The sequence below is a fragment of the Trachurus trachurus genome (assembly GCF_905171665.1).
Source record: "Trachurus trachurus genome assembly, chromosome: 1".
Classification (NCBI taxonomy): Eukaryota; Metazoa; Chordata; class Actinopteri; order Carangiformes; family Carangidae; genus Trachurus; species Trachurus trachurus.
In genome coordinates, this window is record NC_139891.1 from 38388694 (window position 1) to 38414543 (window position 25850).

Below are 25850 nucleotides of genomic sequence, written 5' to 3' on the forward strand. Positions count from 1 at the left end.
GAGCTGTTCAGACTGCTGCGCTGGGAGTCACCTCCACTTCCTCTGGGTCCTCTGTCAATCCTCTACTTCCTCCACCTACACACACACACACACACACACACACACACACACACACACACACACACACACACACACACACACACACACACACACACACACACACACACACAGTTGTTAGTCAGTAGTTCAGTGACGACATTGGCCTGTAGAGAGAGAGCTGCTGTTTCCTGTAACATTGTGTAGAGAGGGGAGGTGGAAGCAGCTGCAGCATCACCTTCACACCTTTTCACTCTGTGTTGCTGTGTTTGATTTCAATGTGCAGCAGCAACTGTGTAGAAATATGAACAAAGACTGAAACAACATTGAACTGAAGTGAAATGTGCAGCATTTACTGCAGCATCACTGCTCCAACACTTCAGTGAGGGGTTTCCTCCTGTTACCTGTCAGCTCATGTTACAGCTACAAGTTATTAAGTATCTGTGGGACCACAGCATCTGATTGGCTGTTGACATTTCATAGAGAAATTATTCTATTGATCATTTCCACTAAAGTTTCTCCACTGCATCTGCTGGAACGTAGTCTGGCCATTTAAACAAAAAGACATTCTTCATATTTATTGCAGACTAACATTATTCTAAAGCAAAGATCAACAACATGTATTTAGTGAATCTGATATGAGTGATTGATGCAACAGGACGTCTGGCTCATACTTCCTGGTTTTGTCCTAACACCACAAACCTTTACCTGATACTGGAGCATTAGGACTCTGTTTGGCCTCCACACTCTGTTGGTTTTGGTTCTTGTCTTGTTGTTTCTGCATTAAATAATTAGTTTAATCGAACTTCTACGTGTCTATGTGTTTAAATGTCTTGTTATGGATCTAAGTTACATGATGAAAGAAAAAGAAAAGAGACCTGTTAAACTGCCCACTACTGTTGTTTTTGGCGGCCTGTTTTAGTTTTAGTCTAGTCTTTGTGTCAAACTGTCCTTTTAGTTTTTATTAGTTTTAGTCACGTTCATGCTCCTTTTTTGTCTAGTCAAGTTTCAGTCAACTAAAAGTCTGAGCATTTTAGTCTGATTTTAGACAGAATAAATAAATGGTAAATAAATAAAATATATATTTTCGTCTAGTTTCAGTCAATGATTTTAATCTCTTACTAGTAATGTAATTCTATTTAACCCAGTCAATATAGTATAATTACCTAGACAAAACCAATTTTTTCCTTTAGTCAAACCCATTTCACAATTCAATGTTCTCTCTCTCTCTCTCTCTCTCTCTCTCTCTCACTCACACACACACACACACACACACACACACACACACACACACACACACACACACACACACACACACACACACACACACACACACACACACTTAACTGACCATAGTTTCTCCAGTCGACAGTCTGGACTCTTCTGGAGATCAATCAGATCCATCAGGTCTGAATCCTGCAGGTTGTTTCCACTCAGCTCCAGTTCTCTCAGGTGGGAGGGGTTGGACTTCAGAGCTGAGCCCAGAGAAGAACAGCTGATCTCTGACAACCTGCAGCTCCTCAATCTGAATAAAGAATAAAAGAAGTACAACATTAATTCACCTCTTCATGTCAAACTGATCATTGCTGCTGACCTGAGGACAGTCTGTCAATATAGAATCAATATCTGATCAGACATGTTGGACTAAACACCGACTCCAACACTTTTATTCAGGACTGAACTGGATCAAAGTCTAAAGGTCCAGTCCTGATCCAGGACTAAGGTCTTTCTTGGTCCTGGTCTCAGGAAACTAAAACCACACACGTTCAACTGAACACAAACCTGTGGACAAACCCCACCCACCCACATCTGATGTGATGCTTCAGACCAGTCAGTCTTTATCTGAGTCAAACACTCTGACTTTAAAATCAGATTCAGATCATCTCTGTGAACAAAATGAAGACTGGTCTAACACTACAGAGCAGTCTAACATGTGTTTGTGACAGCGCCCCCTGAAGGTTGAAGTGAAGTGAACAGACATTATTGATGAGGACTGAGTGAAATGAGCTGAAAGTGAAGAGTCATTGTCAGTGAGAGAGAAGAACAACTGGAAACATGAGACAACAACTATTTCAAACGTCCTTCATTCATGACATCAAAGTCAATGATTCAAGTTCTGAGTGAAGATCAATCAGGTTCAGTTGTGGATCAAAGATCTAAGATCTACAACAGTAACAGTCAGTGAACTGACCTCAGAATCTCCAGTCTACAGTCTGGACTCTCCAGAAAACCACTCAGATCCTTCACTCCTGAATCCTGCAGGTTGTTGGAGCTCAGGTCCAGTTCTCTCAGGTGGGAGGGGTTGGACTTCAGAGCTGAGGCCAGAGAAGAACAGCTGATCTCTGACAAACTGCAGTAGATCAATCTGAATAAAGAATAAAAGCAGTGAGTTGAGGACAAAGCTCCTTGTTGACAGCGTTCAGTGTCTCATCATCTGTTCAGAGCTGAAGAAGCTTCAGAAAGAACACGTTTAGAAAATTAAAGTCCAACATCTGAAGCAACAGGAAGCAGGTTAAACAGTCACATACAGTACGTTTACATGCAGAGCTTAATCGAGCTATGCTCAAAATTCGATTTTGGCGTCAAGTCGGACTTCTGTCCTTGTCTCAATCTACATGCAACTGAGAAAATCGAATAACTGACGGGGTCCGCCCCCTCATGCAGTGTCACCCGTTGTTTCAGCGGGTTAATACGCCCCCTGTCCTGTTGACTTTTCTGTCACCTCCTAAAAAACTGAATATAAACAACTTATAAGCTTATTAATAAATTCTCAACTGCAGTTCCCGACCAGACGCACCAGTCTGGGCCGGATGCGCTGAGAATATAGGATGGGCTTCCTTTTTCTCTCTCTCTCTCTCTCTCTCTCTCTCTCTCTCTCTCTCTCTCTCTCTCTCTCTCTCTCTCTCTCTCTCTCTCTCTCTAATAAAACAATCTGGCTGGTTGCGCTGTGTATGTGTGAAATGCATTGAATCTGCGCTGACGTTGGTTTTTTTTCTTTACTTTGCCGGTTCAGGCGGCTTCTCTGCTCCACTTGGTGCCGTCTCTACGGTTGTGGAGCAGCACACATGCATTGTCCAGTTATACTCCGACTAAGGTGTATACATGACGGAGAAAATCGAATTCCAATCGCATTATCTGGGTGTCTTAGTCGGAGTTCTCAATTCCGATTTCAGTCGGACTAAGGTGTTTACATGCACTTCAGTTATCCAGTTATAGTCGGATTAAGGCAATAATTCGGTTTTTTCAAGTGTCATGTAAACGTACTGATAGAGAGAAAACAGCTCATTAATATTCATGAGAAGCTGCTGCTGCTTCAACACAGATGCAGTGACTCCGCCTCTTCACCTGTCAGCTCCACCTGTGGCTCCATCCATACAAACTCATGTTGTGCAGCCACATTGATCAGAGATTTACTGACCATGCTCAAGTTTTACCAAGACAAACACGTGAGGCTGAACTCTGTTGCCATGTCAACAAACATGTGATAGAAACACATGTTGAATGAAGCAGCTGATGAAGCTCAGAGACAGAAAAATCTGCTGACTGACTTCACACATCCCAGCAAACATTTTTTGGTTGAAAAGACGTTTAAAAAACGTTTATGCCGACCATTGAAAAGACGTTCAGAATTGGTTCAAAAGTGAAAGTTTTTTCAACGGCTATTTGTGGACGTCTATTCAACGTTCACGTATAAACCATATTTCACCAGGAAATGCTATATTTAAATTGTTCTCCTTATTTAGTGTGCATACACAGTATATTGTTATGGTGGATCATAACTGGTAAATGTTGTCAAAATTTCTAATTTGAAAGCCCCTATTGCAAGACGTTTAAATATGGTCTAGATATGAACGTTCATTAAGCGTCTACATATAGCCGGTAAAAAAACTTTCACTTTTCAACCAATTTTGAACGAGTTTTGAACATAGACGTTTAAGTCTATTAAACGTAAAAATGCTCACTGTAATATATAGTTGCTGACTATAGGATACCAATTCAACCACCAGCCTATCTACTTTGTCAACAGTTTACAGTAAGGACAAAGGCTACAATAAACTTGAATTCATTCAAATATTGGAAATCAACAGTGTTAAATACAGACACATTTGTGAAATATGACAATACAGTACAACACTAACAATCAGACATGGGGGATCTTTCTAGAAAAAAGTAGCAATATTTGACGGAAAAAAGAGTCACAAAATATACAGAAAAAGTCTTCTTGAACAAATAACACATTAAAGTCCTTCAAGTAATCTTACTTGAGACAGTAACAGTGTCAGGAAACACACATTTAAATTGTTACACAATACAGTTACTCATTTTCTATTTAAAATACTGTATTTTAAATATTTAACTATTCCATTACTCCCCAACCCTGCAAAAAATAAAAAAAATATCTTCTCTAAATAAAATTGTTTAGAACAAAGGTTGTGGAAATGCAGGGCTGAATCCACCACCACCACTAGTCCTCCCTGCAGCCTGTTTCCGGTGGTCTGCCATGGGGGCGCATGATGTCCGTCCGACAACCCATTTCTCCGACCATACATTTCTTTATTTTTGCGTCCATTAGTCCGACCTCCCATTTCTCCGACTTAAGTAGCCCTAACCCTTAACCTTACCCTAAACCTAACCTTAACACTGTAGAATGGGTAGTCGGAGAAATGAGCCGTCGGACTTATGGGCAGTCGGACTGATGTATGCTCCCCCTGCCATGGTGCTGTTGACATTTGCCTGTGGCGCTGGGATTCAACCTTATGACAGCATCTAAAATATTAGGGAAAGAGTATAGGAATTATGAGATGCAAGGATTTCACTGTGCAACCACTCAGTAATATAGACAAACTTTATTATTAGCAAAAATTACCTTTAATCACAGAGTACGCCACAGTTTCCCTGAAGGCCCTTTTTTGTTGTTGTTTTTGTTTTTCCCTTTTACTTTTACTTGCATACAGTAGCCCATTTCAGTAGGGTGTGCCCTTTTCCCACTGGTCATACTTTCTCTATATGTTGTTGTAGTAGGACAAACAACAAAGTTTTGGGCCATTTCATCATCTTCATTATCATCACAATCCCTCATTCACTCCCTCCCCCAGCTCACAGGCCCCTCACTTTCAGCTGTGTATTTTCGATGTAAAATGGCCTGAATATTACATTTAGAAGGCTACGTCGACAGTCCAATTGTGGAATTACATGCAATAGCAAACCAACATTATAAACACACGCCTTAAAGTAGTCGGGCAGAAAGTTTTGTCAAGGTCGCAGCATGAAAACGTTACAAGCTACCATGCTAACCTTACTGCTAAGTTAGCATGCCCGAACGAGCGGCCTCGTCCGCATCGTTAGCAGCGTAAAATGAAACAAATGGTGTCATAATTTCTTGTTGGAACATAGGAAATACTGTACAGTAGTACATGCACTTACCAAAAATGCTGTATTTGACGACTCAGGCAGCGTGAGTAGGACCGACTCGTTCGCCGCACTCCTGCTCGCTCAGTACAGCAGCCGGTTACGGTCAAGTTGAGTCCTCAGCCTAAGTGTTTGCGCATGCGCGTTACAGCAGTACACGGCATCCTCTAATTTTACATAAATTCATTAAAATATCACCATTGCGATGTACTGGAAGCTTTCTATTAACTCATTGAGTGCCGCGCTCCTTTCCAAAGTTTTAGTCAAGTGTACCGGCAATTTAGACCATTTTTGACTTTTTATGTAGAGCCATAGTGTATTCTATATTATTGCCACCAACACATACTGTAGCTCAATTGAAAGGTTTAACTTTATGCTTCAAATGACCACAAACCGTTTGTTTCTACGTGCCTCCGTTCCTGAGAAAAGTCAAGCTAAACATGGCTGGGTTTCACCAAAATCCCTCCTTTTTTTCTAGAAAAGGAGATAGAGCGTCTTTTATGAAAGGTGCTCTGTTTGTGTCTGTCGCTCTTCTCACACTCGCATTTCTGGATCAAAGGGCTCGTATAAGATAAATATATACAACAATTGTTGTTCTATTCACAAAACCACCATCGGGGGCGGGGGGGGGCGCCACTAAACAACAATAACACAGACGCACCGTGCCGTGTCACAGCTTCTCCCCGCGGAGCGTGAGGGTCTGTCGGCCACAGCGGCTCGCGAAGACCGGTCCCGCCGGTGGTCGCGGTCCGTCTGTGGTACGGGTCGGTGATGCCGGTCTGCTTTGGCCCAGAGACCATCAGATTTTACCGCGGGGGGACTTTGGGGAGGACACGGTGTTGCTCCAGATGAAGACCGGGCGGGACTGTCGGCTGAGAGCTTCCTGGTTCAGCTCCGAGCTGCTGGAGCCTCGCGGGTGAGAGCAGAGCAGCTGCTGCATCCACATGCAGAACTCCGTTTGCAAAAGCCGAGTTATGATAAAAACTTCCAGATCATGAGCTGTCATGTGACTTTGATCGTCATCTATTTCAGTTCTCCTCGTTGTAGAGTCCCCAAATTTACATATAATGTGTATTAAAGTGTCTATTTTCATAATTTAAAAAAAAAAGCAAAAAACGAAAAATCTCGTTTTTGGCACTCAACGCATGGGAACGAAAAACGAGAAATTACGTGGTTGGCACTCAATGAGTTAACAGCACAAAGCTCATATATGTCCATATTTATGATATTTTATAAAACATTAAATGCGTTGAAATTACGTTTTGTTTAGACGTAATTTCGCCTCCCTCATTTAGAGAAAAAACGTCAATCTAATCAATACAATCTCTTTTGAGAGCTACAACGGAAATGATTATCAACCAAAATTAAACAAATATGTGTTTTGCGCCACGTTGATGTTATAACCGCTTTTTAGACGGTTGAAAAGAGGTTGAAAAACGTTCAAACCTTATATCAACCTGGTTTCAACCGGAAATCAACGTTGAAATTACGGTTTGTGTTTGCTGGGATTGAACCTGCTTCAAAGAGCTGAAACCAGCACACACACAACTTGTTATTATGGGATGTTGGGCTGGAGGGAAAAAATCTGTTCTCCCATTAAAATCACTTTTCACTTGAATAATCCAGTATGGACTCATAAAAGCTGAGGTTGATGTTTAACACTCCTGTGTCTGACACAACCAGATGTGTTCAGGTGAGTTCAGGTGTAGAGCTGCTGGTGTCACCTGAACAAAGAGCCAACTGCTTTTTATTCTACACATGATGAAATAAAATATAATGAATGAATGGTGAACATTAATGTTTGTAATAATGCAGCAGGTCAGAGGAACAATTTACAGCTTCAGTTCTCTGAGAATCTCATTCATATCCAAGCAAACAGAAACTGTAAAAAACAGTAGAAAGAAACTATTCATACCTGGATCGATTGGACCAGTTGTTCCGGAACAGGGAGCGATTTACGTCAGAGATCGGTTCATTTGGTCGTATGTCATATGTGAACACTGCATCGGGCTCGGATGCAGAACAAAACAAACGGGCCGAGATCGCTTGGGAGAGGTGTTCTCGGCTTATTTCCAATCAAGCCCTGTTTGCAGTGAGAACACAATTGACACAGAAACCGACACAACACACTACACACGGTCTTCAGTGGTTCTCAACGCCCAGGCGTGCTGGTTCGTACTGGCCTGACTGGACCTGCTGATTCAGGCCAAGTTCTGGTCAAGGATCACTCCGGTCAACTTCTTTTCTTTCTTTCTGTCTTTTTTTTTTGGCTGTGTTTGGGTCGGATTAGGGCTGAAAATATTGGCTACGCAAAAGACTTGGATTGGGTCTAGTCCGGGCTTCAACCGCAGTTATATTAGGACCGTGTCAGATTTTAATTTTCATTAGACTATTTTTTTTTTCTTTTCTGACCATTAAGAGAAGAGTTTGATAGTGCATGGCATTTGTTTACAACTTTGGACCGCTTGGAACTATTACCATGTATGAACACAAACAATCCCCCAAAAAAGAATGCAACAGTTGTATCTGTTTAGTTGCTGAATCGGAACAAAGCAGGTGTGAATACGCCCTAAGTGAAATATCTCTGACTGAATCAAATCCAGTGGAGTCAGGACCCTGTGAATCCAAACTGAATTCATTCAGCAGATCCATGGCAACACCAGCTCTAATGACATGTCGGCTTTGAATATTTCACTATAAACATCACAGAGCCTCAGGAAAGAGGAGGAGCCACCAGCTATTGATTATAGATCAGTGATTGTCTGACACATTACATGTGTTTCTGTAGTGGAGGTGACACGTGAAGAGAAACAGTGACTGGACTAAAACCAGAGAAGAAGAAAACAGACGTGACCATGACGACCCTCAGTGTGGATCAGTCTAATATCAGCCTCATGTCTGCAGCTCAGTGTCAACACAACTTTCACATCACATTCATCTGAGCACAGAAATAAAACAGAATCTGACCTCAGAGTCTCCAGTCTACAGTCTGGACTCTCCAGAAAACCACTCAGATCCTTCACTCCTGAATCCTGCAGGTTGTAGTTCCAGTTCAGGTCCAGTTCTCTCAGGTGGGAGGGGTTGGACTTCAGAGCTGAGCCCAGAGAAGAACAGCTGATCTCTGACAACCTGCAGAGCTTCAATCTGAATAAAGAATAAAACCAGTGAGTTGAGGACAAAGCTCCTTGTTGACATCATCAGTTCTCTGAGAATCTCATTCATATCCGAGCAAATAGAAATTAAGTGAGATATCTCATGTCAACACAACAAAATCAGCAGCAGATCTGTGACTTTGATCCTCACCAAGTTTTTTTTAAAGATAGAATCTAGATTTTAAACTTCAAAATTCAGTCTATCACAAACACTATGACTGGTCTCGCCGTCTTGTAGTAATACTGTAGTAACACTGAGTCCTTTTTCTTCTCCAGTTCTTTGTTTAAATCCTCAACCAATGAACAATAACTACAAACATTTGAGCTGAATACAGACAGAAAACTCCAACAGACAAACTGACCTCAGAGTCTCCAGTCTACAGTTTGGACTCTCCAGTCCAGCACACAGAACCTCCACTGAATCCTGAAGGTCATAGTCACTCAGGTCCAGTTCTGTCAGGTGGGAGGGGTTGGACTTAAGAGCTGAGGCCACAATTTCCCAGTGATTCTCCGAGAGTCGACAGCAACTTAGTCTGTGATTAGAGAAAACATAAAATCTGTTAAGTTTGAAGCTAACTCTGCCAGAACACATCACATGGCCTGTGTGTAATATTGTACATGAACCCATTAGAAATAGAATACAAAAACTTCTTTAAAAAAACACAGTATAACTCAGTCACATAGCCGTGTCTGCATGGTGTGAGAGGAACAGAAAATGTTAATAAATGACAGGAACAGATTTATGGATATTTCTAACTGTGCTCTGACGTTTGCTGCTCATATGCTACTGGATTTACTGGGAGATCAATAGGGGTGTCACGATTTCGATTTTTTATCGAAATCGATTACGTCATGGTCTCGATCATCGAAGTCAAATAGAGGATCGACGATTATAAGTCTGAATATTTACTGGAGCACGCAAAACTTGGCTTTTGGGCGTACGTACACTTTTAGTAACGATCCCACGCACAGTTTTATAAATGAGACCCCTGATCATCAGGTCCATCGCAGCGCTGCAGCTGCAGCTCTGCCCCGCTGTCTGTCACATGACTCTCCGTATCAGCGCAATCTCGTTTACATTACATTAACCCGACATCAGGAGAATAATGACGCGACAGTGAATTAATGAAAATAAAATTATGAGAATGTACAGTTATAAATATATTTGTTTTGAAACCTTGTAGGCAATTTTGGTCCCTGGATCATTATTTGGGGGCATTCTTGGTAAAAATGGGGGCCGCTAATTTCCGACGCTGTAAGGCTCTAATTGTTCCATGACTTTGGACATATTTTTTATTTATTTATTTTGTTTTGTTGCACATTGTCATTTTAAAAGTAGCCTAGTGCACACTGCTGTAACCAAAAGGATAGGGCTGGGTACCGAACTTCGGTTCTTTTGTGGCACCGACCGAAATGCTTCGGTAGTACCGAGTATCAAAACATGCCTCGTCTTTCGGTGCCAAGTTTCGGTACCCAGAGGTTAATCACGTGATCAAGATCTGATAATGCTGCCGGTGATCAGCTGTAACATTACGGTTGCAGCATGCATCGGGTGACCCGTTCCTCTTCACGTCCTGTCCGGGGCGTCCGGGTTTTATATATATATATATATATATATATTTCATGAAATGTCCCGTTTTGATTGTTTTTCATGTGCTTAAATTGACTGGCGCTTAGAAAACTCCGGTATTTTGTTGCGTTTGGCGTAATTCCCGAGAGGCTGCCTCTCCGTGCGGACCCGCGACGGGCACATACAGATTCTGCTCTCGGCTATTTCATGTTATCAGTCCCTCCTGCCTCTTTCTGTCGCCTCTATATGTGCGGCTCCGCGACGTGCACTGCACATGAGGGAGCAGACCTCGGAGCAGCGTTTCCTCTGCCTGCAAAATGCTGGAGCGCAAGTGTAGCTGAACACAGGGGCGGACCAACCATCTCTGTGTTCTGGAGGATCACAACACGGCCGGCGGCCACCACGTATTCACCGTTTTTTTTAATTAGTTAATTTAAAGCAGAACTATGCAGGATTTCGGCTGTAATTATTGTGGCTCAGAGTCACTGTGATGGTTGAGTGACCTATTATGAGGTGAATGGGGTCTAGGCCAATGCGCCCCCCCCACTGGCTGAAAACCGCACTTGCAAGATCAGTCGTCCGTCTCGGTGTCCCAAATCTCATCAATGGATAGAACTATCGCGAGAAACTGCCTAACGGCAGTACGAGATAAAAACGCAGATGACGTCATGCATGTCATGAATCGTGATTGGTTTGAGTTCGGAAAGTCGGAGGAAACCATGGAAACATGAAATGTTTGTACTGATGAAGTTCGACTTCTGGCTACACGGAGCTAATGCTAACACAGACACACACACACCATGGATCTTTTATAAGATAATGTAATACATCATGACACACACACACACCTTCGCGTTTTGGAACCTTTATTCCTGTGTGTGTATGTCTGTGTCTTTGTGTCTGTGTGTGGCCGTGTTAGCGTTAGCTCCGTGTTAGCATTAGCTCCGTGTTAGCAGGGCTTAGCAAACACCGCTCTCTACCTTCAGCAGCTTCCAATGTAAACACAAGCACGTGTAAGGGGTGGAGGGGGTGGAGGAGGTGGTGGCGGCGAGTTTTTTTTTTTTTTTTACGACAGTGACATGTGCCTCCTAGAACTGTGGGGGAGCCCCGGAGAGGGAAAAAAAGAGAAACCAACGAAGGAGCGAGCTATTTCCGGCCGACTTGCATAGTTCTGCTTTAATGGGACTACCTGACAGCCATGTTTAGGGGAGACCAGGGACAATTGTAACACTTTTTGGATTTAACAAATCAGAAACCCTTAGCCTATTTAAAAACCTTAATGTGTCAACTACAAAAATTATATTAAAGTGGTTTCCTAATATTTTCAGGTTGCAAAATTCATCTAAAAGAAGTGACTGCAATGTAGTTGTAACACATGCCAGGGTGATCTACCTGTTGAGCCTTAGAAAAGCTGCTGGTTGGAATAGAAAAATACAACTCAAGATTTGTACCTTCATGTGTAATGTAATTTGAATTTTTTTTAGAACTGATGTTATAAAATTGGTATCGAAAAAAGTATCGTTCAGGAACCGGTATCGAAGTGAAGGTATCGGTATCGGTACGGGTATCGAAAATTTTTGATTGATACCCAGCCCTACAAAAGGATGACATGCACCCTCTGTGACCTCTCATTTATTTTGTTGTTACCTTTATATTGTAAATAAATTATTTAAATTTGACCATTAGTGCCTTGATGACCCCTCCGATTCTCTATTCATTGATATTGAACTTCCAAATGGTAAAAAACTCACTGTTGGAATAATTTATCGGCCCCCTGATTCAAACCCAAGTGTGTGGGATAAACTTGAAGAATCACTATATGCCATAAACATGAAAAACAATAATTGCATTATTATGGGCGATTTTAACATAGACATTTCTAAAGAAAATTCAACAAAAAATTGATTTTTCATCAATCATGAAATTTCATCAATACTATACACTCTTTTTCTTTTATTCCAACGATAAACATCTATACAAGATTAACTTCTAACATCTAAGTCAATTATAGATAATATGGTCACTAACATTCATAACTCCTGGCTGGAGTCTGGAGTGGTTTTGTCTGACATAACCGATCATTTCCCTATTGTGTTGTTTGTAAACCTAGCCCATGAACCTACACTCCCTCCCAGTATGAAAACAATTAAAGTGTTAAATAATGGGACTCTGGAGCAGCTTTGTGTCAATCTCGAGACAAAGTCCTGGAATTGTGTATATAATGCTTCGGATCCAGATACTGCATATGACAGCCTAATCAGTGAATTATCAGAATCCATCCGTTCTACCATTCCTGTGAAGACTGTCAGGTGCAGAGCTGAAGAGCAAAATCCTTGGCTCACTAAAGGGATCTTAACTTCTATTAAACAAAAAATAAACTGTATAAACAGTATATCAAAAATCCAAGTATCATAAATAAAATTAAATATAATACTTACAGAAATAAGCTCACTCATATAATAAGAAAAAGCAAATGTGCACATTTTACTGAGCAGCTAAGGCTAGCTCAGGGTGACACTAAGAGGACGTGGTCAGTCTTGAATAATGTCCTGAATAGGGGAAGAAAACCCATTGTGCTTCCCGATGGTGGAAATCGATCTGAACAGGAACTCACCAATCAATTTAATAATTATTTTTGTTTCGATTGGTGCTGACCTAGCAAATAAAATTAGCCATCCTCAGGGTACTTCTTTCAACCAGTACCTTACAAGTGATTATCCATCCTCTTTTTTTCTGTCACCGACTGATCCTGTGGAAGTCAATGAAATCATACTGGGCCTTAACAACTCTCATACAGCTGGCATAGATGGAATCAATAATAAAATACTGATTGCCATTGCTTTGGTGATTGCCAAACCACTCTCATTTTGTATTAATTTATTTTTACTTTCTGTCGTGGTGCCAAAGATGATCAAAATTGCAAGAGTATTACTAATATTCAAATCAGGAGATAAAAATAGCATTACTAATTACCGTCCAATATCTGTCTTGCCTGTTATTTCCAAGATCTTTGAGAGAGTTGTTTTTACAAGATTAAATAAATATCTTGACAAGCATAACATCCTCCACAGCTCTCAGTACGGCTTCAGGAGAAAAATACAACCTGCATGGCAATATTGGACCTTATAGAAAAAATTAATGATGCTATAGACAAGGGGAACTGTTGAGTGGGAGTTTTTTTGGACCTATCCAAGGCCTTCGATACCATAGATTTCAACATCCTACTAGGGAAACTGCACCACTACGGTATTAGAGGGCTGGCTTTAAAATGGTTCTATAGTTATCTACATGGCAGAAAACAGTATGTTGACATTAATAATCATCATTCACAAAAAAAGGATGTCATCTACGGGGTACCCCAAGGTTCAATTTTGGGACCATTGCTCTTTATTATTTACTTCAATGATTTTGTTAATTCTTCTAGTTTGTTGCATAAAGTCATTTTCGCTGACGATACTAGTATTTTCATGTCTCACAACAACCCACTTGAACTTCAAGACCTACTCAATATAGAGCTGCATAAAGTGGTGACTTGGCTGAAATGCAACAAATTATCCCTTAATATCAACAAGACAAATGTTATATTATTTCATTCAAATAAAAAAACCTGTGAACAACATTATTCTCAAGATTGATGGAAGGGAGCTGGAAAGAGTAAAATCCACAAGATTCCTGGGGGTCCTCCTAGATGAAGCACTAAATTACAGTCATATTGAACAGCTCCTCATAAAATTGTCTAAATATGTTGGTTTATTTTTCAAACTCCATTATGTTCTTCCTTTATCTGCTCTACTTATTCTATATAAATCCTTGTTTGAGCCCCATTTACTTTACTGCAATGTAATATGGTGTAACACTTTTCCTACCCATCTTAGAAAATTAGAAAATTTACAAAAGAAAATTATATGTGCCATATCTCGCTCCGGCTTCAACACTCCCACACGTCCACTCTTCCATAGTCTAAATCTCCTGAGGCTCACAGAATTCAACATCCATCAGAACGCAACAATGATTTACCAAGTTGTACAATCTGAATCCTAAACTGTCTATGCTCATCCCAGTCAGCAGCCCTGTGCATGGCTACCATACCAGAAATTTACATCTCATTTATGGAAAAAAGAGACGTTTAAAACGCACTAGCCTATGTATCACCACCAGGGGGCCGCTGATCTGGAATGGGCTGGATGAGAGTCTGAAATCAGCCAATTCCATCTCAGTCTTCAAGAAAAGGTTAAAGGTGCAACTTCTTAACTCATATTTATCATCGTAATCTGGGTATGTCTGTTTGATGTCTTTGTCTATTTTGAGTTATTGATTTGTCTTGTGATTGTATGTTATGTTTTGTTTGGTAATATGTATTGTCTCATTGTCTCCGTGCATTCTGTGATGTATGTTTTGTCTTGTTTTCTATCATGATTTGACATATGTATGAACATGTAATTCGTTAGTATTACGTTTGAGGCTCCCGCCATAAGCTTTAAATAGCTTCTTGGGAGACCTGGCGCTACACACATCTGCTTCCGTTCTTTTCTGCTCTGTCAACTAATATCATGTGTGTTGTGCGAAATAAAAATACCGAATACCGAATGTGATACATTATGGAAATTACATCACTTATATGTAGCCCATACTTTGAAATAAGATTTACTGTACAAAATTTGATGAATAAAACCAATGATGACATAGGCCTCTGTGCTGTAAGAAAAAGAAAAAAAATCGAGAATCGAACCGAATCGTGACCCTAAAATCGAAAATCAAATCGAATCAAGGATTTGGAGAATCGTGACACCCCTAGAGATCAATAATCCCAGTGTGACCTCTGTTACAGGCACAGTTTAATCTGACCATTTCTGTCCTGAACCGAAGAGGGAGGGGCTCAGTCAGGTGATAGCCCTCCCAAAAAGTGAGCTGCTCAGGGTGCAGGAGTTTAATCTTAAAGGGGAACTATGCAAGTCTGCTCGCTTTTCCGCTGTTTGGTTACACTGCTACGAAACTTTCTTAGCTCATGCTGGATCTAGCTGATCCAGCTAACACTAACTAATTTGTTAAAATGACCGAGATCACTCAGGTGCACCAGAGGTTTTTATAGTGTGATGATCACCTGATCGATACAAAGCTCCAGTCATTCTCTGAGCTTGACCGTGCTGTGCTGTGAAACTACGGCGAAGAAGTTGGACTCTGACACCCGGTACCGCCACACGGAGCCTCAGACCGGTGTGACGTCTCTGTTAACGTTCATCCATGAGAACACCTGCCGAGGCGGTGCCGTCCACAGGGACTGACCGCAGCTCAGACGGACCGGAAATGAAATTAACCTGAGACCGCGGTGCGCGCTGAGGAAAAGTTCTGATAGACTTGAATGGGAGTGAATTGCTTTGACAGTCCGTCCGGGTCCGGTTCAACAGATCCAGCAGTATTGGTGAGTGACAGCATATCCATCATCATGCTGCGTTTGTGGTGCTGGTCTGTGCTTACTGTGTCTATTTAAACAGATTCAAAACAGTAGGAGGATAATTCACGTTTGTAATTAATTATAATAGCAATCCGCTATTGTTGTGCTGGATCGCTATAGATGGTGACAGTAAAGTTGTTGTTGTTGTCATGAGGTGGTTGTCTTAGGATGGATCTGTTTCGCTAACAGTCGTGTATCTCCGTTGTGGCCTTCAGTACTGAGCTCTTTGCTGTTTCCTCCCTGTTCTCTCATTTGCTCTGAGCTTGGTTTTGTCAGCTTATGATGTGGAATATTCAGAGGTGGGTAGTAACGCGCTACATTTACTCCGTTACATTTACTTGAGTAACTTTTTGGATAAATTGTACTTCTAAGAGTAGTTTCAGTGCAGCCTACTCTTTACTTTTACTTGAGTATATTTCTTCAGAAGAAGCGGTACTTTTACTCCGTTACATTGAGCTTCATTCCGGTCGCTACTCGCTACTTTTTCTTATTGATCCAATGTGCGATCTGTTTGTTTATGTTTTAATCATAGAGGTTTTAATGCAGATACTTCCGAGCCTCTGTCACATGACTGCGTTTCACCAATCAGATGTAGCCACTCGCGACGTTTGCCTCCGTTTAACCAATCAGACAGAGCCAGGCAGTCACATGACCGCACGCAAAATCTCCGCGGTAAACAGGACGGCCACTCCGCCTCAAATTTGAGAAACTGCTGCTAGTAAATGATTAGGATGATGTCAGCCCTGGTATGTCGTGGATAATGCCCGTGAAGGTTCTCAGTCATCCAGGTCAGCTTATTCTTCTTCCTCCCCAGGAAGTTTAAACCCCATACACACACGGAGACACTGACTCCTAGTCACATGACCACCCCCCCAGTTTCGGGGGGGTGGTCATGTGACTTTGGTTTCACTAGAAACCAAGCATAGGACCCCCCCCACCCCCCCCCCCCCCCCCCCCCCCCCCCCACACACACACACACACACACACACACACATACACACACACAGTCACAGATAGACACACATCAGACACCACACCCACACAAAGAGCTTATGGACAGTTCATAGACCTTTCATAGATAGATAGGCCTATGTAAATTATTGTGGCTGAATTTTGTCTTCATTTATGTTACTTTGTAAAAAATGTCATTTAGGCTTTTGTCTTAGTTGTTAAATGTTGTTCTTTGGCAATATCTGGATTTTTTCATTGCTATTATATTTTTGTGTATTTGATTAGGCCTACATTTACGCACTGATCATTAAACGAACAAATCAGAGGTTACTCAGCAGTTACTCAGTACTTGAGTAGCTTTTTCACCAAGTACTTTCTACTCTTACTCAAGTAAATATTTGAATGGCTACTTTTTACTTTTACTTGAGTAATATTATTCTAAAGTAACTATACTCTTACTTGAGTACAATTTTTGGCTACTCTACCCACCTCTGGGAATATTGCATTCTCTATATGTGAAAGTGCAGTGGAAAAGCGCCATTTGATCCCTCTGGTCAGTGGTCAGAGCGTTTAGATCCGTGTGTCCCACCTGAGCTCTCTATTAATCCACTGGATCATGGGCGGCACACACACACACACATATTATAGGTGTGTGATTGTCGCTGCAGCTGCTGCCTGTTCATCACTATATGACGAGTTGGGCCCTGTAGCGATTTGTGTTTATTAATCTAAACAGAGTGCAAGAGAGATGAACACACATGCTGTAATTGTATGCATCGGATCAAATGGCATTCTGTGCCTTCGTCCATCCAGCTCTCTGTCCACACTCCCCATGGCGGAAACGATTACCACGCGCAAAACCCTCATTTACATATTGCGGTTTGCACGTGTTTTCATTTAGCGGGTTACTCTTAGTAGATCACCTGTTTTGCGTGCGCTAAACAAACACGCAATATTTTAGCGCTATCTGGGATCTTAGTAAATCCGGCCCTAAGGGTTTAATACAACGCTTCTCTTTCTGCAGTCATACTAACAACTGGAAACCATGATGTGTAAGATCAGTGGAGCTGCTTTATTTGCTTCATCAGGTTTGAATAAAAACAAAAAGTCAAAATGAATTAAAATTAAAAAAAACAAAAAAAACACAAAATAAGTGTTTTTATTAACTGAGCAGCAACAATCACAACCAACTTATTTCCATGTTGGAGCTAACGGCTTTGTAACAGCTCCAGAAAAAACACAACTGATCTGTAAATTTTCAAAAAAATACAAAGTCAAACTATGAATAATGAGAATAAACGAACTTGACTAAACTACTGATCTGATCCACTAATCAATAACTATAAAGATCATGTCTGGACTCACCGAGCCTTCCTGCAGTTCCTCACAGCTGGGATCAGTCTCCGTCGTCCCTGATCTGATGTGTTGTACTTCTCCAGGTCCAACTCGTCAAGAACCTGCTCTGACATCTGCAGCATGTAGGCCAGAGCTGAGCAGTGGATCTCAGAGAGTTTCTCTTCTGATCTGTTCTTTGACTTGAGGAACTGTTGGATCTCCTGATGAACTGACTGGTCCATCATTTCCGTCAGACAGTGGAAGATGTTGATGCTTCTGTCAGGAGAGATTTTATCACTGTTCATCTTCTTCAGGTTGTTGATGGCTCTCTGGATGGTTTCTGGACTGTTGTCTGTCTGACCCAGCAGACCTCCTAACAGCCTCTGGTTGGACTCCAGAGAGAGGCCATGAAGGAAGCGAACAAACAGGTCCAGGTGACCATTTCTACTTCTGAGAGATTTCCCCATGGCTCTCTTCAGGAAGACATCCAGGGATAAATTAGCATAATGTTTTCCCAGGAAGTTCTTGAGGACCTGTGTGTTCCTGTTGGTGAAACAGTGGAACATGTAGACTGCAGCCAGAAACTCCTGAACACTCAGATGAACAAAGCAGTAGACTGATTTCTGGGAGATCACACTCTCTCTTTTGAAGATCTCAGTACAGAGTCCTGAGTTCACCAAGGCCTCTGTGACGTCCAGACCACACTGCTCCAGGTCTTCTTGGTAGAACATGATGTTTCCTTCCTCCAGCTGTTCAAACGCCAGCCTCCCCAGCTTCAGAAGAACTTCCCTGTTGGTCTCCATCAGCTCCTGTGGACTCGTCTCATGACCTCCACGATAAGGCGATCGATTTAATGACTGAAAGAATGATGATAGTTTGGAGCTGGAAGAAGCTGATGGCTGATTAATCAGCTGATAACCTATGAAGAAAAAAGGACACTGTTGTAAATGAATACTCAGGCAGACACGGAGGGTATTGTTGGACCAGTCCCACATCCTTCTAGAGGAATATGAGCTCTTGCCTTCCAGTAGAAGGTACAGAGTCCCTGAATGCAGACTGAACTGTTTTAAATACTCACTACTACTAGTCTGTGACTACTACTCACCTCCATCAAACTTTTAAACAGCTCTGTAGGTGGTGTACAATTAGGTCTGTGAAGTGTGCACTAACTTTTGTTTTGCTCTTTTGGAAAGTGTGCAATATTTGGTTTTCTGTTTGTTTGTTTTCCCTCTTAATTAAGGGCCGGGCAGCATCAACTGCATTGCCCCTGAACCCACCTGCCCACATCTGGTCACGCTTGTGATGCCACCTACAGTGGGTACTAGTTTCATTTGAACGTTTCCCTCACGGAAAGCGTGATTCACGCGTTGCGTGAAATTGTAGGTCACATTGTAGCCACTAGGTGGAAGCATTGTACTGAGATGCAGCTCAAAAGATTTTGGGATAATTCCACGTTTGACCACAACGTAGCTGCAATGAAGAGTGGCGCTGTTCATAGGCCATAGGCTACTTCATTTGCAGCTGTGGTCGAGACAGTAAGTAAGTAAGTAAGTACTTTATTTGTATAGCACCCTTCTCAGTACGAATACACAGAGTGCTTCACATCGTAGATAAAACCATCATACACTACATCACAATACGCAATAAAATATAGAAAGTACTGTGCATATTACATAGCTAGAGAGTGAATGAAGAGAGGGACCGCTACGCCGGTCAATCAGATCAATGTTGTTGTTTTTTATTGTATCACAGTGGTTACAGTATGTTCAACAGGATCAGTGGTTCTCATGGGGGTCCTGGACTCCTCCGTATTTTTGATCTCTCCTGTAGCCTGGCCGGGTCTGGCTCCAAGTTTGAGCAAATTGTCTCATATCTATTTTTTGCAAGTTCTGGTGAATGTAACAATCCACTCATAGCCGACGATCGCTCGTTTAAACAGTTTCTAAGCTGCTTCGTCCGTGCCAGCAGCCTGGACCCGATGCGGCTGGACTCACGAGCGATTAATACACATCTGTCAGCAGCTGCTCCAAACACACAATTTGAAGGGATAAATTAGATGCTTATTTTCAGTGACTTTGTTGATGCTACTTTAATCGTAGAATGGAGCCACAACGGGCTGTAATAGAATGCGAGTGTGTTTTATTGAAAGCAAGACTGGGTGTGTGTATGAAAATCGCTACAGTGAACTGGTGCTATGGTTTTTGCTCTACAATCTCATAGTTTCAAAGAAAACGGATTGATTGATTTTTACTTAACGAAATGAAACGAAAACAATTATAGTACTATATTGTTGCAACTTTAGAAAATATAATCCAGGGAAAAAAGGGCTTACAAACATGGACCAAAACGGCTCAGTAATACGCACAAAAATCCAAAAGAAACGAAAATGAACAAAACAAAAAAACCAAACATCATGAAGTAGTCTCAATCTCTGTTTTACGCATGCCTCTGTGCGTCTGGCACATGTGTCTTGTTCTGAATGGAGGCTGTATGTTCAGCTCCCCTTACATGTGAAATTTATTACATGAAACGACGAAATTTCTTCTCTTAGACTATGAACTGAAAAGTGTGAGGAGAGCTACTGTAGGAACCGGTTTTTCTGTTCAAAGCAAACAGCTGTGTGAAGTACTGTGGGGGGCAGGACTTCTGTCTGACAATGTACTTGAGTGAAGTATCCACAAACACCCCCATTGGTCAGAGATAAAGAGGATGTTAATGTGTCGCTAATGTGTTACATTGTGTCCAGCTGTCGTCACAGCAATTATTACAAGCACACCTATTGGTCATTGCTAATATGTCTATTAAGCACATTACTTTCAATAGAGCCGAGAAGGTGGAACATAGTAAAATATTTTTCATTCTAGTTTTAGAGGTTGCATTTAAAATATATATAAAAAAAACAAAGTTATTACTTTAGTCAAGTCAAGTCACAATTTATTCATAAAGCACATTTAAAACAACCTCAGTTGACCAAAGTGCTGTACAATCACGTTCATAAGATGTGTAGTGCGTATCTGAGCCGTTTTGGTCCATGTTTGTGAGCCTTTTTTTCCCCTGGATTATATTTTCTAAAGTTACAACAATATATTAATATAATATTGTTTTCGTTTCATTTCGTTAAGTAAAACTCAATCAATCCATTTTCTTTGAAACTATGAGATTGCAGGGCACCTAAAAACCAGAACACCAGTTCATAGCGATTTTCACAACACTGTCACTCCGGATCAGCGGTACCACGACGCTGGTTATCAACTCGGTAACTCAACCCTGGCTTGTCTTATTGTAAATCTGTGAACGCACACGTATAAAGGGTGGATTCAAGGCAGCAGACAAATCACAAACAGAGCACCGACGCGTCAGAGAGAAGCGAGTTCAGTGCAGCGCAGCGCACACCTCATTTCTCCTGTGAGGAAGAAGAGAAAAAAAAGAAGCCCGTGGTCAGACCTGACCCAGTTATTGAATGTTTACGTTTATTTAGAAGAAGTTTAACTGGTGCTGATTAAACTTATAAATGAATGCTGCTCTGGATCGATCAGACCTATTTTAAACAGTGGCCGAACAACAGAACTATTTTATTATATTAGACTATATTTTCCATTTTGCTGAGCATAAGGTTTGTTCTAAATTAAATAAAAGCCTGTCCAATATAGATGCGTGTCTCTCTAAACGGGTCCGCTCGGCACACACGGACACACACTGTCAAAACATGGATGAGTGAAACCTATCAACTTTGTATCGGCTACGTCTTGTAGCCTATTTCTATCGAGGAAAAGTTATTTCAGGATATATGTTCGCCCAGCCCAAAAGTGACACAGGCTATTTCCCGTTTATTCACGAGAAATCATCCAGCTACACTCTGAATCAAACAAGGTGGGGAATGAGAAATCTGTGGCACTACTGTACAGTAGTTGGCTCATTTAAAAAACACAGACGGGTGTGTTTGGAGCTGACGAGACTGAGGACCGAAAAAAGAGAGTGAGACGTATAGCTGCCGTCGTTACATTTGTCTCATTGAAAAACTATACTGTATTATTATTATATTGCATTCCCCCTTCGTGTTCACTGCTCCGTGCTGCTGTCTTATGGAGGTGTCCTGCTGCTCACAGATGCCACCTGGCGGTTGTTTGGGCACATTGCAGCTTCTGGTGAAAACACAATTACTGGGCCTTGACCATCATCCCTTGCAGCTTGAATTAAGATTTATATTTTTTATGTATTTTTCCAACTGAACGTATGTTACAGTGTGTTCTAGGGCGCTCTGTTTTTCTCTGGATTCAATGGGAGAATGTGCAGTAAATTGTCCTTGTGAAGAAACCATTTCAGAAAACCACTGTGATCTGCTATTTTCATGCAGGAGCAATAAATGTGCATCCACTTGGTTGCCCTGTCATCCATTGAACGAGCCTCAATGCAGAATAGAATCGCTACACTTGCATACTTGCTATGGCTTCTCTCTCTCCTTCTGCTTCTCCCTCCATCTCTCCCTAACTCTCCTAAAAATCTGCACTGCCTTGCCTTGTTACCCTGGCCTCACCTCTGTGTGCAAATCTGGTGCAATAACATGATGCAGCTTACTGTGACTGGATGAGGTTACACAGCCACTATCAAAGCTGAACTTCAGCAGTAACGACAGTTTATAAAATGTCCTATCCAACTCTATCACTCACCATACTTGTTCTTCTTCCTCTTTGTCTGGACCAGCAGGAAGTGTGAGAACAGGTCAGTCGTGGTCTTGGGCAGCTCTCCTCTCTGGTCTGTGGTCAACATGTGCTCCAGAACTGTAGCACTGATCCAGCAGAAGACTGGGACTTGACACATGATGTGGAGGGTCCTGGACGTCTTGATGTGTGAGATGATTCTTCTGGACAGATCTTCATCACTGGACCTCCTCCTGAAGTACTCCTCCATCTGGGCGTCAGTGAAGCCTCTGACCTCTGTTACCCTGTCGACACATGTAGGAGGGATCTGATTGGCTGCTGCAGGTCTGGAGGTGATCCAGACCAGAGCCGAGGGAAGCAGATTCCCCTGGATGAGGTTTGTCAGCAGCACGTTGACTGATGACGTCTGTGTGACATCAGACACAACCTCCCTGTTGTTGAAGTCCAGTGACAGTCGGCTTTCATCCAGGCCGTCAAAGATGAAGAGAAGTTTACAGACAGCCAGCTGCTCTGCTGTGACCTTCTGTAATGTTGGATGGAAAACATGGAGCAGCCTGAGAAGACTCAACCGCTGATCTCTGATCAGGTTCAGCTCCCTGAATGAAAGCAGAACCAGCAGACTGACATCTTGGTTCTCCAAGCCCTCGGCCCAGTCCAGAGTGAACTTCTGCACCGAGAAGGTTTTTCCAACGCCAGCGACGCCGTTGGTCAGAACCACTCTGATGGGTCTCTGTTGGACAGGTGAGACCGTAGAGACGTCGTCTCTCTGTTGGACAGGTGAGACCGTAGAGACGTCCTCTCTCTGTTGGACAGGTGAGTCTTTAAAGATGTCGTTGCACTTGATTGAAGTGTCATGGAGGGTCTTCTTCTTGGACGTTGTCTCCAGCTGTCTCACCTCATGTTGGGTATTAACCTCTTCACTCTGTCCCTCTGTGATGTAGAGCTCAGTGTAGATCCTGCTGAGGAGGGTTACACTTCCTGTTCCACTTCCTGTTCCCTCAGTTCCTTCAGTCACTCGTTCACATCTGCTCCTCAGACTGATCTTATGTTGATCTAAAACCTCCTGCAGACCACGATCTGCTGAGAGAGAAGAGACAGAGTCAGACTGAAGACAGAGAGACTGACAATCTGATCAGATTATTTTCATCAGCTACAGAAAAACTACAGACAACAAAGAGAAGGTTTGAATCATCATCTTAAATGTCAGTGCTGTGTGATGGAACAATGACTCTGGAGAAAACAACAGGTCCTGGTTTCAGAAATGACCACATCAGCAGACAGATGTTTAGTCTTATACACAGCTGCTCCGATTGGCTGTCTGCAGCTCACCTCTGGTTCTGGGTCTTTGTTCACACTGAGGACATGAGGTGGGTCCTGGATACTCTGCTCTCAGTCTGTGCTTCTGCAGCCTACAAACACAAACATGTTGTTATTCTGTGTCCAGTCTCCAGCTGTTGACCACCTGTCTCACATCAGCTCTAAAGAAGCAGAGTGACGTGTAACACACCATCAGAGAACAACACACATCAAATCAGCCACTTCCATTATTTTCTATGTTGAGCTCCACACAGACCACAACACACTGACTCTACTCTGTTCATTTCATCCTCTGTTCAGTTCCCATAGCAACTCGTTCAGTAATATTCTCCTGTCACTGATGCTTCCTGATGGTGATTTGGGCAACGACCCCAGGTGTGTGTTGCACTTAATACAAATCGTACACTCCACAGACAAAGACAAAATTGTCCTTCACATCTTTCCCTATGAGTTCACAGATTTTTTTTCCCTCCAGTATCGGTCCCCAACAAACTTCATATCAGTTGGGCCCTAGTTGTTTCCTGTTCCAGTGATGTCGACTGCAGGAGCTCAACACACTGAACTAAACTCTGCTACAGAGGGTCTCTTACCGTGACTCTGAGGGTCCAGGTTCACGACTGAAGTTTGGTGGTATTTCGTTGGACCCACTCATAGACGGACAGATGGATCCTGGAGACTCTGCTCTCAGTCTGTGCTTCTGCAGCCTACAAACACAAACATCTTGTTATTCTGTGTCCAGTCTCCAGCTGTTGACCACCTGTCTCACATCAGCTCTAAAGATGCAGAGTGAAGTGTAACATACACCATCAGCGAACGAGAACATCAAATCAGGACGGTAGTCCATCTTAAAGCAGAAGTAAGCGATCCGGTCGTTTTGGCTAATGTTCCAGGCAGGCTTTTGAAACCGTAAATTACAGCTTCAAGTCACAACTTACGACTTTGTAGCGTTCCAGGCAACCCACTCGTGTTTTTCCAACCTGTTTTACCTGTGAAAGTCACTATAACGGCCACTCGTAACTTCTGACCCGTGAACTCGTACCAGATCGAACTGGTACGACTTCACAGGTCGGAAAAACACGAGTTACGAGTTGCCTTGAATGCACCATAACAGTCCTCGTCCCTACGTCACCACATTCACGCGCATCCCTTGGCTGCACACACAGCCCTGCATGCCGTTCTCTCTCCTCATTGGATAAAAATTGTAGGATACGAGAGCAGAGTGACTGACAGACCCGTGTTTCAGTCCAAACACACTATGTAAGTGATTGCTGTCGGAAGATACAACTACTGGTTGTAGTTTGATTCATAATAACTTTTAATATTTTTTTGAGGATTTTTTATTTTGACTGAAAGTTTAGTAGAGAGAGAGACAGGAAATGGGGAGGCAGAGAGAGGGGGAATGACATGCAGCAAAGGGCAGCCCGAGTCGGGATTCCATACATGGCTGGCTGCAGTGAGGACTATAGTCTTTGCTGCATATGGGGCGCCTGCTCTATCAACTGAGTCCGGATTCATAATAACTGCATGGTTCTGATAAGTCAGATAATGACATTTTTTGCTGGTTACTAGAGCCAATTATAATCAGGCAACATAGCTTTGATTTTGCTCATTTTTAGTCCATTTGCCCCCTGAGTTGATTTGAAACAATATAAATGTTGATTTTTGAAGAGTCATAACTGATTTTGTTGTGATTGCAACAGTAGTGATGTCAGAGGCAGAGCTATACTGTTAAATTCAACTTTACTCATACATCTTAGCCTTTCTTAACCTCAGGTGTGAATATAAACTATTAACTATGCTATCGGTATTGGCATCTGTTGTTTATGAAGAACAGGAAGTTATCAGGTATTGATGAAAAACAAAAACAGTTATTGTTCATCCCTACTTACGACTTGTTCATGTGCTGCTTGGCTCAAACAATAATATTTGACAATATAAGTATTTCAAAATACTAAAATGTTATGCCTTCA

General features: G+C 42.1%; 3 protein-coding genes across 3 annotated transcripts in view; all 3 read right to left on the reverse strand.

Moving 5' to 3' along the window:
- Nucleotides 1-1440, reverse strand: part of LOC310990616 (uncharacterized protein) — a gene marked incomplete at both ends in the record, with an annotated part of 86194 nt that extends 84754 nt beyond the window's left edge. Inside the window, one exon of the mRNA XM_083978075.1 lies at nt 1388-1440. Within this exon, the coding sequence (XP_083834201.1) occupies nt 1388-1440 (53 nt within the window). The remainder of the gene's footprint in view (nt 1-1387) is intronic.
- Nucleotides 1-24532, reverse strand: LOC310990631 (NLR family CARD domain-containing protein 3-like; the record flags this gene model as incomplete). Its single annotated transcript, XM_083978096.1, has 9 exons — nt 1-65; nt 1384-1561; nt 2228-2401; nt 8413-8589; nt 8960-9130; nt 17936-18734; nt 22573-23640; nt 23893-23972; nt 24471-24532. The coding sequence occupies 9 exons, from the start codon at nt 24530-24532 to the stop codon at nt 63-65; spliced, it is 2712 nt and encodes a 903-aa protein (XP_083834222.1). The 3' UTR covers nt 1-62.
- LOC310984633 (NACHT, LRR and PYD domains-containing protein 12-like) overlaps nt 1-25850 on the reverse strand; it is a 197994-nt gene that overhangs the window by 167815 nt on the left and 4329 nt on the right.